We start from the raw sequence: 15,367 nt of genomic DNA, 5'->3' as shown, positions 1-15,367 counted from the left end.
TATTATTGTTTGGAGCTTCTCCCTCCTAAAGTGGACCTGCTGAAAAGGAAGCATTTGATAATTTGTTTTCCATTGTTGAGAGTGAAGAGATATGAGGTCGAGTGGCCGCACTAGTGGCTGCACAGTTTTGGATTTCTGTATTTTAGTATTTATATTACTTTTCACTCTTGTAGCTTGGAGCTTATAGTTTGTAGTTGGGACAGTTCTTCTTCTTCTTAACATGCACTTTCCATTTGGATGATAAAGACATATCTTGATAAAAATTACTATACTTTTAAATAAAATGAAAAAAATCTGTAGTCATACATACTTGAATAAAGAGGTATATCTCAATTTCAAAAGGAAATAAATTCAAACAACTAAGTTTCCACTGTTTAAAGATGCTGGTGAGAGTAAGAAAATCACCATATTTTTTACCTATTTTTGTGTGTTTCCTTTGAGACTATGATTCCTCCGGAAGCCAGAAGCATGCTCAGTTCCCTGTTGGATCTCATTTCCAGCCTCAGCCATCTGCTTTCAAAAGCTGGTCACATCCTTGAATACCTTCCTGAATTTCTTCATTCACTTAAAATCACTTCCTTGCTAGGTGTGTCCAACTTCCAACAGGTGTGTGTTTAATATTGGCCCATTCCAAAAATATTCTTATTTAATGACTTCGCATGTTATCTCTTGTAAAATTTATTAATTCTATAATACTTAAATATTGTATTCAATAGCAAGATATCATAATGAGAATATATTCTAAAGGCCGAAGAATGAAGGTCATTAAGTGTTTTTAATCATTTTGAGATCTGGCTCTCTAAAACATTGAATAGAGGCTTTGTTGATCTACTTCCACCCATTGTGGAGGTTTCTTTGTGAAGTAATAAATAAGTAAACTGAATACTACCATAGGTAAGATTTTAAGAACCTATTAAAATAAGAAAATTAATGTAACAGAAAGAAAATTTATTTGAAAATCTTGAAACTTGTTTACATATTTGCAGTTGAATTACATATTACAGATCATTTGCTAAGAATAAAAATATATATTTCAATGAGGTTGGGGGTGTGATACTGCTTTTGTTTGGATTCTGAATGGTATGAGGTTAAGTGACAGGGAATGTCACTTCCTTTGACCAAGGGAATGTGGTAATAACCAAAATGGAGGTGTAAGGTGGGGTTCAGAGAGCATTGTTTTCATAGTTGCCTCAGAGATTGGACACCAGTGGGCTTACTGCACTGATAATTTGGATAGTCATAACATATCTAGATTATTCTATAATAAAAAGGCATATGGAGACTAGTTTGAATTCATGATATTTTATGAAATGATTAATTTATAAACATAAATCTTCTCTGTGTTTGAGGCATTTGTCCCTTCTGCAAATGTATAGAAACCAGAAAAATCACTGAAGCAATTTTGAAAAGCATTTCAGGAATGAATAACACTACATTAATATTCTATACATTTTGTTTGTTGAGCATATCATATCGCTGATCTCTGTGGGGCTGTGCTTGCAGGAGGTTAATTTCTTATGTATGTGTGTTTTCAGGTTTCACAGGATAATGAGGCCAGGAGCTCAGCCTTTGGTTCATTTCAGTCTGTGATGAAGATGATTTGCAAGGACCAGGGGTCTTTCTTTAGCAACACTAACACATTTATTGATTTGCCTAGAGTTAATGAACTTTTGGAAGATGACAAAGAAAAGTTCAACATTCCTGAAGATTCAAGTAAGAAAATATGCACATCATAATTTATGTTGATTTTCATATTTATAATTAGTCTTTGTTTAACATTAAATATGTTTATGTAGAATGTGGGTGCATACAGGTTAATATTTTCATACTTTTACTTTCTTACTTTTATTCTTAATTTTTAGTAAGATTTCTAAATCCTGGAATAGCAGTTTGTTTTTCTAGCTCCTAGCACTTGAACAGGCTAACCCTTTGATTTTTGTAACTCAAAGGACGTGGTCAAAAATAACTTACACATCTGAAGTCACTGCCTCTTTGGGACCTCTAAAAATAATTAGTAATGGTGTGGGTTCTAGGCAAGGATACCAGAAGCACCATGCTTATTATTGTAAAATTGTTATCATATATACCAAGGCAAACTCTGCATGTTCTTCTACTGATCAATCTTTTAGAAAACTCAGTGACAAATGACAGTGGAACAATATTATCTTTAGGGTCGCATTTAAGTGAATATCTTAAGTTATAATTATAGAGAAAGAACAAATATGGTAGCGAGCATTTTGAACCTAGGCAGTTCAGTCCCCCAAAATGACTTGCACATGCTTGGTCATATGATTCTATCTTCATAAATCAGATTAGTCTCATGCAAACATAGGAAATATCCCATTTCATAAGGTTGTTGTGAAGAGTAATGGGAATGAGTCATATCTGTACGTAACACAGTGTCATTCATGTTTGCAATTTATTATTAGTGTTCTACACAATGACCACACACTTGGTGATTTAGGATGCACATTTATTATTTCATAGCTTCTCTAGGTTAGTATCTGAGCTCTGGCTAGTTGAGTACTCTGCACAGTATTTTATTATTTATTTATTTTTATTTTTTAATTATTTCATTAGTGAATCACCGTGAGACCTGTAAGTTACAGACATAAAGGTTTTAATGCTTACATTTCAGTCATATAACGATCGAGTACCCATCCCTCCACCAAGTGCCCATTTTCCACCACCAATGGGCCCCACAGTATTTTAAATAAAGACTGTAGTCAAAATTTGATTAGGTCTGTTTTTGACCTGAGGTGAATTTTGGGAGAATTCAGTGCTTTTCTGTTGTGGATTCCATGTATGGCGATGCCTTCAAGGCTACCTGGGGCATCTCTGCATCTCTGTGATTAACTGGAACTCTGGTCATTCTCATAGGGCATGATTTCTCAGTCTCTCTTGATTAACTCATGTCAAATATTTAGAGATCTGAGTTCCACTTTCAAAATTCTTAAACTATAGCATATAACCTTCATGGTTCTGCAACTCAATCTTGGGTATGACTTACATCATAATCACAGGATCTATCTGCTACACAAAGGGTGAAGATCAGAACACCTTAGCATTCTGCTTACCATATTCAAATATAGCATGATACATATATTTTATGTCTGATATGTACAGAGATTTTGGTGGAAAAAAGAATTGGGATTTCATAAAGTTGGAGGTATAAGGCACTTCACATAGCCCTCACCTCTATCTTAAGACAATACCAGTCATTCATCTGCTGATAGATAATTTGCATAACAAATATATTTTGGCAGATAGAAACATTTGAAGGCTAGCTGTTATTTACTAAAATACCAGTAAAACAATCTTTGTAATTATTATTTTAAGAATTCAATATGATGCCAAGCTATTAAATTATTTGCATTAGTTTATTTTTTGATGCATTTACTATACTGGTTGATTATAAAAAATTAACGTTAAAATAAATGCATAGGACTTTATGTGCATTAAGTATTTTGAATCAAAGTTAGGTTAGGATTTATAACTTAAATGTTATGTTCATGATACAAGAACTAGTTATACTTAGGTATTTATTATCACAATAAAATCTTACAATATTTGTTGCTAAACATAATGTTGATGAAATCTCTCCCATCATCAGGTAGTTGTTAATTTGTACAACTTAGTCAACTAAACCTTCAATTTAAGTTAATGAACACCACAATGATGAGAGTTACAAAAATGAATTAATGAAAATGAAACTTATAAATTCAATAGTTATGTATGAGTGAAACAAGAAAAATTTAATTGTAATGCATAGAACTAATTTCATAAGTAAAAATTATGGTTTCAATATTTTGACTGATAAAATTATTTTCTATATTTAAAACCAGATAAATATATTTTCCTATTACAACTTTTATTTTCAGTTGACTCTGTCATTGGTTCTTTTGGATAATTTAGTTTGAAAATATGAAGGCAACACTTGACAGTTTTAGAAGTTATATCTTGAAATTTATCAGACAAAAGCTAGTAAAAGAGTGCCAAAAAATAATCTGAAATTTATTGCCCAAAATCAAAATCATAAAATGAAAAAATAAATATAAAACATTCACTTAAAATGTGAGACATCATAGTTATGTAAACCATTAACTTGAGCATTCTGCACAAAATTTTAATATTTTTTAATTTTTTTAAAATCTTGACAGCACCCTTTTGCTTGAAGCTTTATCAGGAGATTCTACATTTTCCAAATGGTGCTATAATATGGTCTTTCCTAAAGCCCATATTACATGGAAAAATATTGTACACACCAAACACTCCAGAGATTAATAAGGTCATTCAAAAGGTAAGTTAACAAAAAGGTTTTTCCCTGAGAGCCGGCTGTGTGTGTGGGAGTGAGGGTGGCGGGAGGCAGGGTTGGTGGGAGGGAAACTGGGGACATTGGTGATGGGAAATACACACTGGTGGAGAAATGGATGTTGGAGCATCTTATGACTGAAACCCAACCATGAATAGCTTTGAACTGTGTATCTCATGGTGATTATATTGCAAAAATATATTATATATACTTATATATGTATACTTATACACATATATGACATATTTATATTCACATATTTTTAGATATTTATTTTATCAAAGGCATATTTTAGAGGAAAAAACATGGGCAAGAATTTTTTTTTGTTGAGTCACCATGAGCTACAGTTACGAAGTTTTCATGTTTGATTTTCAGTCGTACAATAATTAAACACCCATCCCTCCACCATGTACATTGTTTTATTTGAACTATGTGCAAGGACTATCTCTGACAATGAGCTACTGGAGATGTGATGGTGAACAAGTAAGCAGAATCTGCAGCCGAATCTGAAGCAGAGTCTGGGAGAGAAGGCGTAAGAACTCTTCTCTGGTCCAAGAGTGTCAAAGCTCTTCACTCGTCCGAAGGTGTCAAGTGCACATCTTTGCTCTGATGGTCTGTAATGTAACCACCACAGCACTGAAGTCTCCTAATACAACATAGATAAACTGGAAATACGGTCAACTATGCTTTATTTTGCAGGCTAATGTTACTTTTATTTTTGTGGACAAGTTGAAGGCCTTATTAGAAACAATGCTAAAAACGTCAAATGTTCTTCAGAGCAGTGGAAATGACCAGATGCTAAAGGAACTGCAGGTGAGTGGGGAGACTTTCTCTCTAAGGAATAAGGAATCTCTGATGAGGTGAGTCACAAATACAGGTGTTATTTTTGGAGATTCTATAGGATGTTTCCCAAATGACTAGTAATATTGAAATAAGTTTGGTATGTGTCAAACACTTCTGTGAATTATCAAGTGTTTGGCCCAAGCAATATATTAGTCTTGTGAAAATGATCAGTTTTTTAATATGTGTCTTTGATTTAATACCATACTAAAATAATTATTTTGGAGATTTACATATTTCAAACTGTTCTACTGTTTTACAAAATCATTAAAATCTCTGTAATAACAGCCATACTGAGATGCAGTTTAAGACAATCCCATCCCTTTATAGCCTGATATGTATCAGCACTTTAAGGTATGTATCACAATGACTTTGGAGACATTTTTATGACTCTGATTTATGTATAATCTGATATCATTGGAACATATGCCATGATTTTTAGTCTTTCTTGGCTTAGATGCAGGTTGTTCAAAGCAGGATTTCAGAGACCCATCAACTGGCTTGGATTCAAGACCTGCCTCTATGGCTGTTGATTAAGCTTCCCTATGAATTTGGTATCATACCTGTGAAGTGAAAAAGTAGTATTAGCTTGTTCCTGATAGATCCCGAGATTATCATTTTTATGGTGACTTGAACTGGCAATTACTATAATTTTATTTAATTTGTTTATGCATTGATTATTAAATACATTAATCAAGTGATTAATGTGGATTTTTAAATAATTCATAATGGATAAAACATAAACAGTTTGTGTTTTATAAGGCTCTTCTGAAACTACAAATAATGCATACAGTATTATAAGCACCAAACTGAAACATGATACAAAATATAGAGAAGTTAAAACAGTGCCTATGACCCCAAAGAATTGGACACTTTCTTGGTAGCTGAGTACTGTGTTTATTAAGTTCAAATTGTGACACATTCAGGTCACTGACATTTACATATGAAAAATAGTTTTTCTTAGAAGAAGTATTGTGCATTGTGCTAGTGCATTTTCTTAGAAGTAGGATTCAATTCAAGGGGCTCTTAATTGAGATGACCATCCTAGAATTGGTCACAGCTGGCACTTGAGGAAGAGGTAGGCATTTGATATCTGAATCTGCCATTCGAGGAAGTTGTTAGTACCTTTGCCCATGTAAGGGGCCTTACTTTCTTTCTTTGTTTTTTGTTTTTTGTTTTTTTTTTTTTTTTTGCTTTTCGGGTCACAACCAGAGATGCACAGCGGTTACTCCTGGCTCTACACTCAGGAATTACTCCTGGCGGTGCTGGGAGACCATATGAGATACTGGGGATAGAACCCAGGTCAGCTGCATGCAAGGCAAATGCCCTGCCCGCTGTGCTATTGCTCCAGCCTCAGGGCCTTACTTTCTTATGTCAATTAAGAACAACAGCTGATCTCTTTAAAATATTGCTGAGGTGATATTTATAAACTACCTAGTACAATGTTTGTGGTAGCTAATTCCAAAAAATTAAATCTATTTTAGAAAGGTAATAGTGGGGTCAGAGATACAGTCTAGCAGGTAAGGCACTTGCCTTATGCCCCTGTGGTTCCCCAAGACTTCAGGTGTAATCCATAAGTGCAGAGCCAGGAGTAAAACATGAGCATTATTGGGTTAAGGCCAAAAACTAATACATAAAGTTAATACCAAACTTTATAATTAAGTGTTGTGATCCTTAGACAAGTTGAAAAAGATCATAACATAATTGAAATGGAGGAATAAGATAATAAACGCAGAAGAAAAACATCATATGGAAATTTATTGTTGAAGTTGTATGTGATGAAATTGATTAATAATAACATATAACTATTCTCTAGTGAGCTAAAAAAAATCCTATGAGACTACACCCTGACCCTCTAATACTTAATCCTGGTACTGGCCCCATCATTTTTAGTTCCTTGGGGGTGGTTTAGGGTTATATATTGGCAGTATGATGCATGTGGAAGTAACTTCACACTGATGACAAAATAATAACATTTTGTTAAGTTCAAAATAATTTTGGAGAACTCTGAAAAGTAACCCCTTTAACAAATAAGGCAGTTAGCTATCAGTAATAAAAGATGAAGAATGGGGATGGTGATCAGTATTTCCAATAATGAGAATTTGAATATCCAAGGATTAAGATAGATTTTGGAAACAGAAAAAGCTTTATTTAGTGTTTCTATAGCAATGAGCCTTTAGAATTCATGGAAAAAATAACAGGAAGGGTCTTATATGAAGTGTTAATGTATGATTTTATTAAAAATTTTGCCCCAAATTCAGCACATTCCATTCTGTTTCTAACATTAGTATGTAATTACAATAATAACAGTCTTATTTATCACTTTTGTTTTAAAATATAACATTCTTATAAAATATTCACTGTATCACTGTCATCCTGTTGCTCATTGATTTGCTTGAGTGAGCACCAGTAATGTCTCCATTGTGAGACTTGTTGTTACTGGTTTTGGCATATGGAATATGCCACGGGTAGCTTGCCAGGTTCTGCTGTGCGGGTGGGATACTCTCGGTAGCTTGCTGGGATCTCTGAGAGGAACAGAGGAATCGGAATCGTACATGGATTGGCTTCGTGCAAGGCAAATGCCCTACCCGCTGTGCTCCAGTCTTGGTGCCCACTCGAGCAAATCAATGAACAATGGGATGACAGTGCTACTGTGCTACAGTGCTATAATTTAATATAAGATTTTAGTATTTCATTAGATTCACTTTATATGAATTACTTTGTCTTTCTCTATATTATGAAACTATGACTATACATTACTTATTAGGGGAAATTATGTAGTTATTTTCGTTATCCTTATTATTTTCTTTCAGGGAGTTTTAAGAAACAAATTTATAAGAAACTTTATAGAAAGTCAGTTGAATATTGATGTAGACAAATTGACTGAAAAGCTTCAAACATATGGTAAGTGGCAGGGAGGTAAGTGGGAGGACCTATGTGACTGCCATAAAATCATCTCTTGATTATAATGTTTCTGGGTGACATTATTACACAGATACTCTTTTTATTTTTTATTATAAGATAGAGGCATTCTGCTAAAAACAATCCAAACTAAAATACTTGCAGTTTTCTGGTTTGCTGGCTCAGCATCGTAAGGAACTTAGTTAAAAATACAAGATTCAAATATAGAAGTTGTAATTAGATATCATGTTAAAGAGAAATTTCTGTTATTGAGTTTATATTGTTGGTTACAAGTGTTAAAATGATTTCAAAATAGGATCGTCAGGTAGGAAAATGATTTCAAAATAGGAGTTCATAATAAAAACACTCTCAGTAAACATTATTGTATGATACAATTTCTAAGTTTGTGAATTGACTTGGATATTTTAGCACCATCTTTTGAACCCATGGGATATTTTTTTTTTTGCAAATTTAAGATGTGATCACATGCTGCAGAGCAGTTAGCATGTTTTAAAGAATGGCTATGAAGAAAATCATTTTTTGTTTGGAAATGGCTAGGATGCTCTCAGGAGCCTAATTTACTGAGCACAGAAATAAAGAAAGATCCTGTGGAGGTTGAAGTGCTTTCTGGGGTCTCTAGAAACTTGGTAGAGTGCTACATATGACTTAGTACACATGAGCAAATGAAAGACAAAGCATTTTATAGGCACAATACTTACATTTTATAAATATCAACAATAGTGAATTTATGAACTTTGAAAGTCTAGTATTAAAGGCTACTTAAATGCAAATGATATTAACTTAAATAATTTTAATCTATTGAACTTCACTCAAAACAATTTTTGTTGGTTTAAAATGCTACACAAGGGGTCAGAGCAATAGTGCAGGGAGTAGGCACTGGTCTCGCATGTATTCTCTCCCTAGCATTCAATATGATCCTCCTAGTCAGGTCATGAGTGATCTCTGAGTGCAGAAAAAGGAGTAAGCCCTAACCAATGGGTGTTGCCGCCAAACCTAAATGAATAAATACTACATAATTTTAAAGAACAATATACTAAATATATGAACTCTCCCAAGCCATCATCAAAGGTCTATTTTCATTTTCCACCTTTTAATTGTACCTCTTATCTATTATTCTCAATCTCTTGGCCTCGCACCTTTGGTAACCACATTCTCAGAATGTAAGAATTGTTTTGTATGCTTTTTTTCATATTCTAAATATGGTTAAATCACAAGTTGTTTGAATTTTTTCTCTTTTTCTTTTTTTTTTTTTGTTTTGTTTGCTTTTTGGGTCACAACCAGAAATGCACAGGGGTTACTCCTGGCTTTGCACTCAAGAATTACTCCTAGCAATGCTCAGGGGACCATATGGGATGCTGGGAATTGAACCCGGATCAGTCGCGTGCAAGGCAAACACCCTACCAGCTGTGCTATTGCTCCAGCCCCTTTTTCTCTTTTTCTTACCTATTTCACTACACCTAATTATCTCGAGATGATTGCATCCATCTTGTTGCTTATAGAATTATCTATCTTATAGAATTGAATTGTAGTCTATGGTGCATATATATCATAAATTCTTTAGCAATCAATCTGTCAGTATATACTTAGGTTGTTTCTTTTAGAATTCTGTCTTCGTTTTTGAGCCACACAATGAATGCTCAGGACCTACTTCTGTCTTAGCCCTCAGGAATCATTCCTGGTAGGTTGTGTGGATTGCCAGAGAGGTGCTGGGGATTAAATCCAGGTAGGCTGTATACAAGGCAAGCACTGTTCCATGTACTATCTCTCTAGCCACTAAATTTAAGTTTTAATTTAGTAATCTTATTTTTTTTGTGGGCTGGAGTGATAGCACAGCAGGTAGGGTGTTTGCCGTGCACGAGGACGATCTGGGTTTGATTTCTTTGTCCCTCTTGGACAACCCGGCAAGCTACCAAGAGTATCTCGCCCACATGGCAGAGCCTGGCAAGCTACCTGTGGTGATTTGATATGCCAAAAATAGTAACAACAAGTCTCACAATGGGGATGTAACTGGTGCCCACTCGAACAAATCGATAAGCAATGGGATGACAGTGATACAGTGATTTTTTTGTTATAATTAAAAAAAATATTTTGGAGCCACACCTAGCTTACTCCAGGCTCTGTGCTCAGAGGTCACTCCTAGAGATGGTCAGGAGACCATGTGTGTTGCTAGGGATTTTATAGGTTCTGTTCTCACTTTCACGTCGGTGGAAATGTCATTTGATTCATCTTTCAAACTATGGAGAGGTAAAGAATTGTGTGGCCATGCCCCTGGCACCTCACCATGCCTGCCTGGCCTTTCTTGGGTTCTTAGTGACCTTAGCTGGCTAGGCAGAGCCAAGCCGGGCTGGACGGCTGCATTCCCCTCTTTGCAGGTGAGGTTCACTCCTGATCTGGGAGCAACAACGGTGTTCCTGAGTTTGCTCCAGAGTCCCCCGAGTATTTTTATTTGGACTCTGTTACATGGTACCCTTCAAGTCTCCTGGGTTGGAGTGTGCACTCTCCAGCTATGGGAGTTTCTCAGCTTCATCAAGCTTACCTGCCTGGCCCTCTGGCCTCTCGTGCCGTTCCTCTTAAATTCATACCCAAGTTCTTTTGCCAGTTATCCATTTATTTTGAGACTCTTTCCCTCACATCTTCTGCTGTCTGGAGAGTTTCTGCACTTTCCTTGAAGCTCACTGACTGTCCTAGGCTGCTGCTTTGCAGATGAGGACTTCCAGCGAGCTTTTCCTTTAGCCCACCAGGTTTTCAGTTCTGTAATTACTGTTGGTGGTTTTCTTGTTTCTGCTTTTGTATCCTCTTGTGTCATTTTGGCGACCCATTTCCTTGTTTCTATGAGCTGCTTAAACATCCTCAAAGTTTCCTCTTTAAAGTCCTTATGGGCAAGGTTGTATTCTGGTTTTGTCTTCAGGACTACCGACTTCACTCCCTATGGGTGGGGTTCTGTGTTGCTTACCATTTGGGACCCTGTAGCTGCAGGTGTTTCTTGTGTGTTTCCCTATGGCTAGGTGACTAGAGTCAGGATGTCTTTGCTGGCCCTGCAATATCAAGAGGTGAATAAATGTGGGCCAGGTTGGTCCCAGCCAGAGTGCTTAGCAGGTGCCCCACTCCCTTCCATTTTATGGGGTCTCCTAACCTGGGGGGCAAAATGGTGTACTTGAGACACAAACAGTGCCCTGATGATGCCACAGACTGTTTTCTGGGACTTGGGCTGGGCAGAGCCAGGCCTGGATAGCTAGCAGACTCCTCCTCCCTCCTCTCCTTCTCTGGCTTCTTAACCTGGGGGATAAAATGGCAAGCTTGAGAGACAAACAGTGCCCGGGAGCCACTGTTCACACTTGATTTCTTGGGACTGGGGCAAAGACTTTATTTTTTAAAAAGCGACTTTGATGCAGTTCTTGAAAGATAATTAAAATCACACTGTATAGAGTCTAAGTCACTTCTTTTTCTATTGAACATATAGAATTATGCACTTAAATTACCCAAACTTACAAAGCAACTTTAAAAGAGCATGTTGCAAGTGATAATGGCTAGTATTAGAAATGCTCTGTTTGCTCCATCTTGGATAATGTAGCTCTCTGTTCTTCATAGAAAACAAAGAAATGACCCAAAACATTTGGAATTGGTCATTTCAACTTGTGCTTGAAGCTTCTCACGGTGGAAACACTATTTGGTATTCCTATTTCAAGTTGTAATTTATAGTTACGTTTAGAAAAATTAAATTAACCATCTTCCTTCCTTCTTTCCTTCCTTCCTTCCTTCCTTCCTTCCTTCCTTCCTTCCTTCCTTCCTTCCTTCCTTCCTTCCTTCCTTCCTTCCTTCCTTCCTTCCTTCCTTCCTTCCTTCCTTCCTTCCTTCCTTCCTTCCATCCTTCCTTGTAAAAAACTATCTGCAGGGGGGCGACGGGGGGAGAGCCCTGTCGGCTCTCCCCATCGGTTCTCCCCGTCGTCCGCCCCTGGGGTTTTGTGGAGTTAGGTCCCGGGCCACTCATGGGGCAGATGGAGGAGAAAACGAGGGCCAGGCCAGTTGATTGATCAGTTGCCGTTTATTCCATTCTACTGTCTCTCTGCTTCTCTCCCAGCTCTCGATCTCTCTTTGCTCTCGATCTCTCCCCCTTCTACTCTTACAGCCTAGTTAAACCCCCCCAGTATGAGGGGTTTGAGGTTTACACATAGGTGTGGTCACAATCAATAGGGGTAAAGTTCTTTCCCTCAGGGGATGCTGCTTCTAGGACAGATTCTCCTTCAGCAGGACCATCCACCCGAGGGCCTCTCCAGCAAACATATAAGCATTCATAATATTAATTGTTTTGTATGGACACAATGAGAGATGCATTAAGCTTGTAGAATTGCTCTTCTGGGGCCATCTCCATCTCAGACTACAGTGCTCAGGCCAGATTAGTTTTTCCTATTCCTAGCAGGGTCCTAGTCTCGTCGTTACTTTTGGATCATGAGAGCATTTGTCCACGACCAAGCTCTTAACTTATAATTAAGACTTAGGCACTTTGGCCAGGTCCATTTCAATGCCAGGGTATCACATAACTCACTGCTTGCCCTGGGTCTGTCCCGTCCTTCATCAGGACCCTGCTTTTGGGGTGCTAGGAAATGAGGGCAACTGAGGCTTAAGTCGAGAAAGCAGATGCCTGGGAATGAATAATATTCGAAGCTAATTGAATCCCAAGTTACAAAAGCATAATATTGTCTTCTTGTGTCTATACGAAAAGGACATTGGTTTAAGGTAAACTATTCAAAAGATATAAGGAGAGGATAAAGGCAACATTAACTTACAATATAAATTCAGTGTCCTAGAAAGATCTGACCTTACAAATTAACAGAGTCTGATAAGGGAGAAAAGCTGATTAACTGTTTGGGGAAGAGAGCATAGAGTAGTTACAGATAAACAAAGGAATGGGAATGGCTCAGGAGCATCTTGATGGGTGTGACCGGGATAAACCTAAGCTCCTTGTGGCAAGGGGGGAAAGGACAAAGTAATGTCATCCTACACATCCTTCCTTCCTTTCTTCCTTCCTTTCTTCCTTCACTACACACAGTAGTGATTGAGAGTCATGGAGGCAGGAGACCCAAAACCCCTGCAGGCCCTCTAATGCATCTTGGAGAGTATCATCCAAATAGCTAATGTTGATAATCTGCCTGAAATATTGGAAACCACTGAGTGCAAAGAATCTACACTTTAAATATCAGCCCTCTTTTTACTCTGCCCCTTCACTTATGAGCCCAAGTTTGGAGAATTTCTTTTTTTTTTTTTTGGGTTTTGTTTTTGGGTCACACTGGCGATGCACTGGGTTAATCCTAGCTCTACACTCAGGAATTACCCTTGGTGGTGCTCAGAGGACGATATGCATGGCCGCGTGCAAGGCAAACACCCTACCCACTGTGCAATTGCTCCAGTCCCAGGAGAATTTCTTTTTAATGAATTAAAATATGAGTTTGTTTTACCTTCTGTGACCCAGTTCAACTGTTCTCACTTAAAAAATCTTTATAATATCAAATTGTGGATCAAAGTACTGTATCCAGAAGACTATGTGTGCATACATTCCAATAATAAAAGTTAATTAGCATTCTGCTTAATAGTTTATTAAGTAGATTCATATATGTTTTTTAGTTTTCCATTTGATATCTCCCTGGGAGACAATAATATTTTCATAATTTTTAGAATACAAATAACAGATAATAAGATAGTGATTAATATAGGCTGTTTCCAAGTCCAGTAATAATTGACAGAATGAGGAACCCAAAGTTTTTGATTCTAGATCATGTCATCTTTCTATTTTGTTAGTCAAAATGCATGAAATTGCTAATGCTCACACACTTGTTACATACATTAAATATTGATATCATAAAATTTCACTCTTATTAATGCAACTAGATATGACTATGGATCCTGGACTCTTCACAGGATGAGTTAAGTACTGATCATAATTTTAAACTTTATGAGTTATCAATCTCTCTTGCTTCTGAAGTGAATGTTCCATGGAATGGAGCAATACTACAGTGGGGGTACATGCCTCACATATGGACAGCTTGGGTTCAATCCATGCTACCAGGTACAGTTCTGTGGCCCACCAGGTATGAGCCCTAAGCAGAGCTAGATGTGGTCCCGAACCCAAATAAAAAAATAAGTGAATGTCCCAATAGCACTCTCTTATAGGCAGGTCTTCTTACAGGTCTTCTTATAGGGCAGTCTTTTGTTTATTGTCTTCTTATTCAGGAGATAATAAACACAATCGCACACTCAGTCAATGTCATGAACTTGATTGAAATGCATTTTTTGAAATTTGTACATTGTGCTAGCCTGTAATCTGCAAATAACAAGGTAATACTGGCAAATAGAAAACTCTCTTTTGAGGTAGAATATGCAGTGAAGGTTGAGAAGCTACTTAAGAAACTAAAGGGCCCCGCCAGCTTCTTGTGCTTGTTTGGAACCTTACGTATTTGCTAGACACCTGTGTCTAGAGGAATGGAATGTTTCTTTCCTCTCCAAGGAAGAAGTTGAGACTCACTGTACACAGGTAAATTAGTGACTCTGTATGAGGATGTGCACCTGCCAAGGGACTCTGGGTAGAGGAAACCAGATGATCTTCCACAGATGAATTCTGAGACCTCTGAAACTACTGCCTTGACCGTGTTCTGAATTTTTCTTTTTCTGAAGGGACTGCACACGTCACAATACTCATACTCTCCTGTCTCTGCACTGTTCATGGGAACTGACGGGATGCTGGGGATTAAGCCCATGTCATCTCATGCAAGGCAAGAGCCTTACACACTGTACTACCTCTCCAGCCCCAGGCTCTGTTTTTGATTATTCTTTCTGTTTTTCTCAGTTGCAGTTCGTTCTTTCCTCAAAATCAGGATTAAATGTTGAGTGTCTATCACTAAAACTCTTAGAAACAAATGAAGTTCAAATTCTGTGGCCTGAGTTTTCCAACTTTAGTTGGTTAGTTAATTACTTTGCTTTTGTTTTTTGTGAAATCTACCTGGCAGTGCTCAGGACTCACTCCTGGGAACGTGCTGAGAATGGGTACTCCTGGCATTGCCTGAGGAGCCATATGGAGTGTTGGGAGTTGAATCCTGGTCAGCTGCATGCAAAGCGAGCACCTTGCCTGCTGTGCAATCATTCTGGTTTTATTATGTTGCCAATTTTAACCTTACAGTATTTACATTTTATTCATTTATGACTTAATAAAGATTTTTTTCAAAGTGTGCAGCTAGGACCTGTTCCCACATCTGCACTGACAGCTGCTGCACCTTCTCCTAAGTCTTCCTGGATTTTCTGGTA

At 37.2% G+C, this 15,367-nt stretch overlaps 1 protein-coding gene across 1 annotated transcript in view; it reads left to right on the top strand.

Annotated features, from left to right (window-relative positions):
- Positions 1 to 15,367, top strand: part of ABCA13 (ATP binding cassette subfamily A member 13) — a 489,034-nt gene that overhangs the window by 149,981 nt on the left and 323,686 nt on the right. The window contains 5 exon segments of the mRNA XM_055124812.1: positions 442 to 606; positions 1,536 to 1,713; positions 4,161 to 4,300; positions 5,012 to 5,125; positions 7,966 to 8,056. Of these exon segments, the coding sequence (XP_054980787.1) occupies positions 442 to 606; positions 1,536 to 1,713; positions 4,161 to 4,300; positions 5,012 to 5,125; positions 7,966 to 8,056 (688 nt within the window).

Source organism: Sorex araneus, chromosome 2 (assembly GCF_027595985.1).
Source record: "Sorex araneus isolate mSorAra2 chromosome 2, mSorAra2.pri, whole genome shotgun sequence".
Classification (NCBI taxonomy): domain Eukaryota; kingdom Metazoa; phylum Chordata; class Mammalia; order Eulipotyphla; family Soricidae; genus Sorex; species Sorex araneus.
The sequence above is the reverse complement of the archived record's forward strand: the minus strand, read 5'-3'. Positions and strand labels throughout refer to the sequence as shown.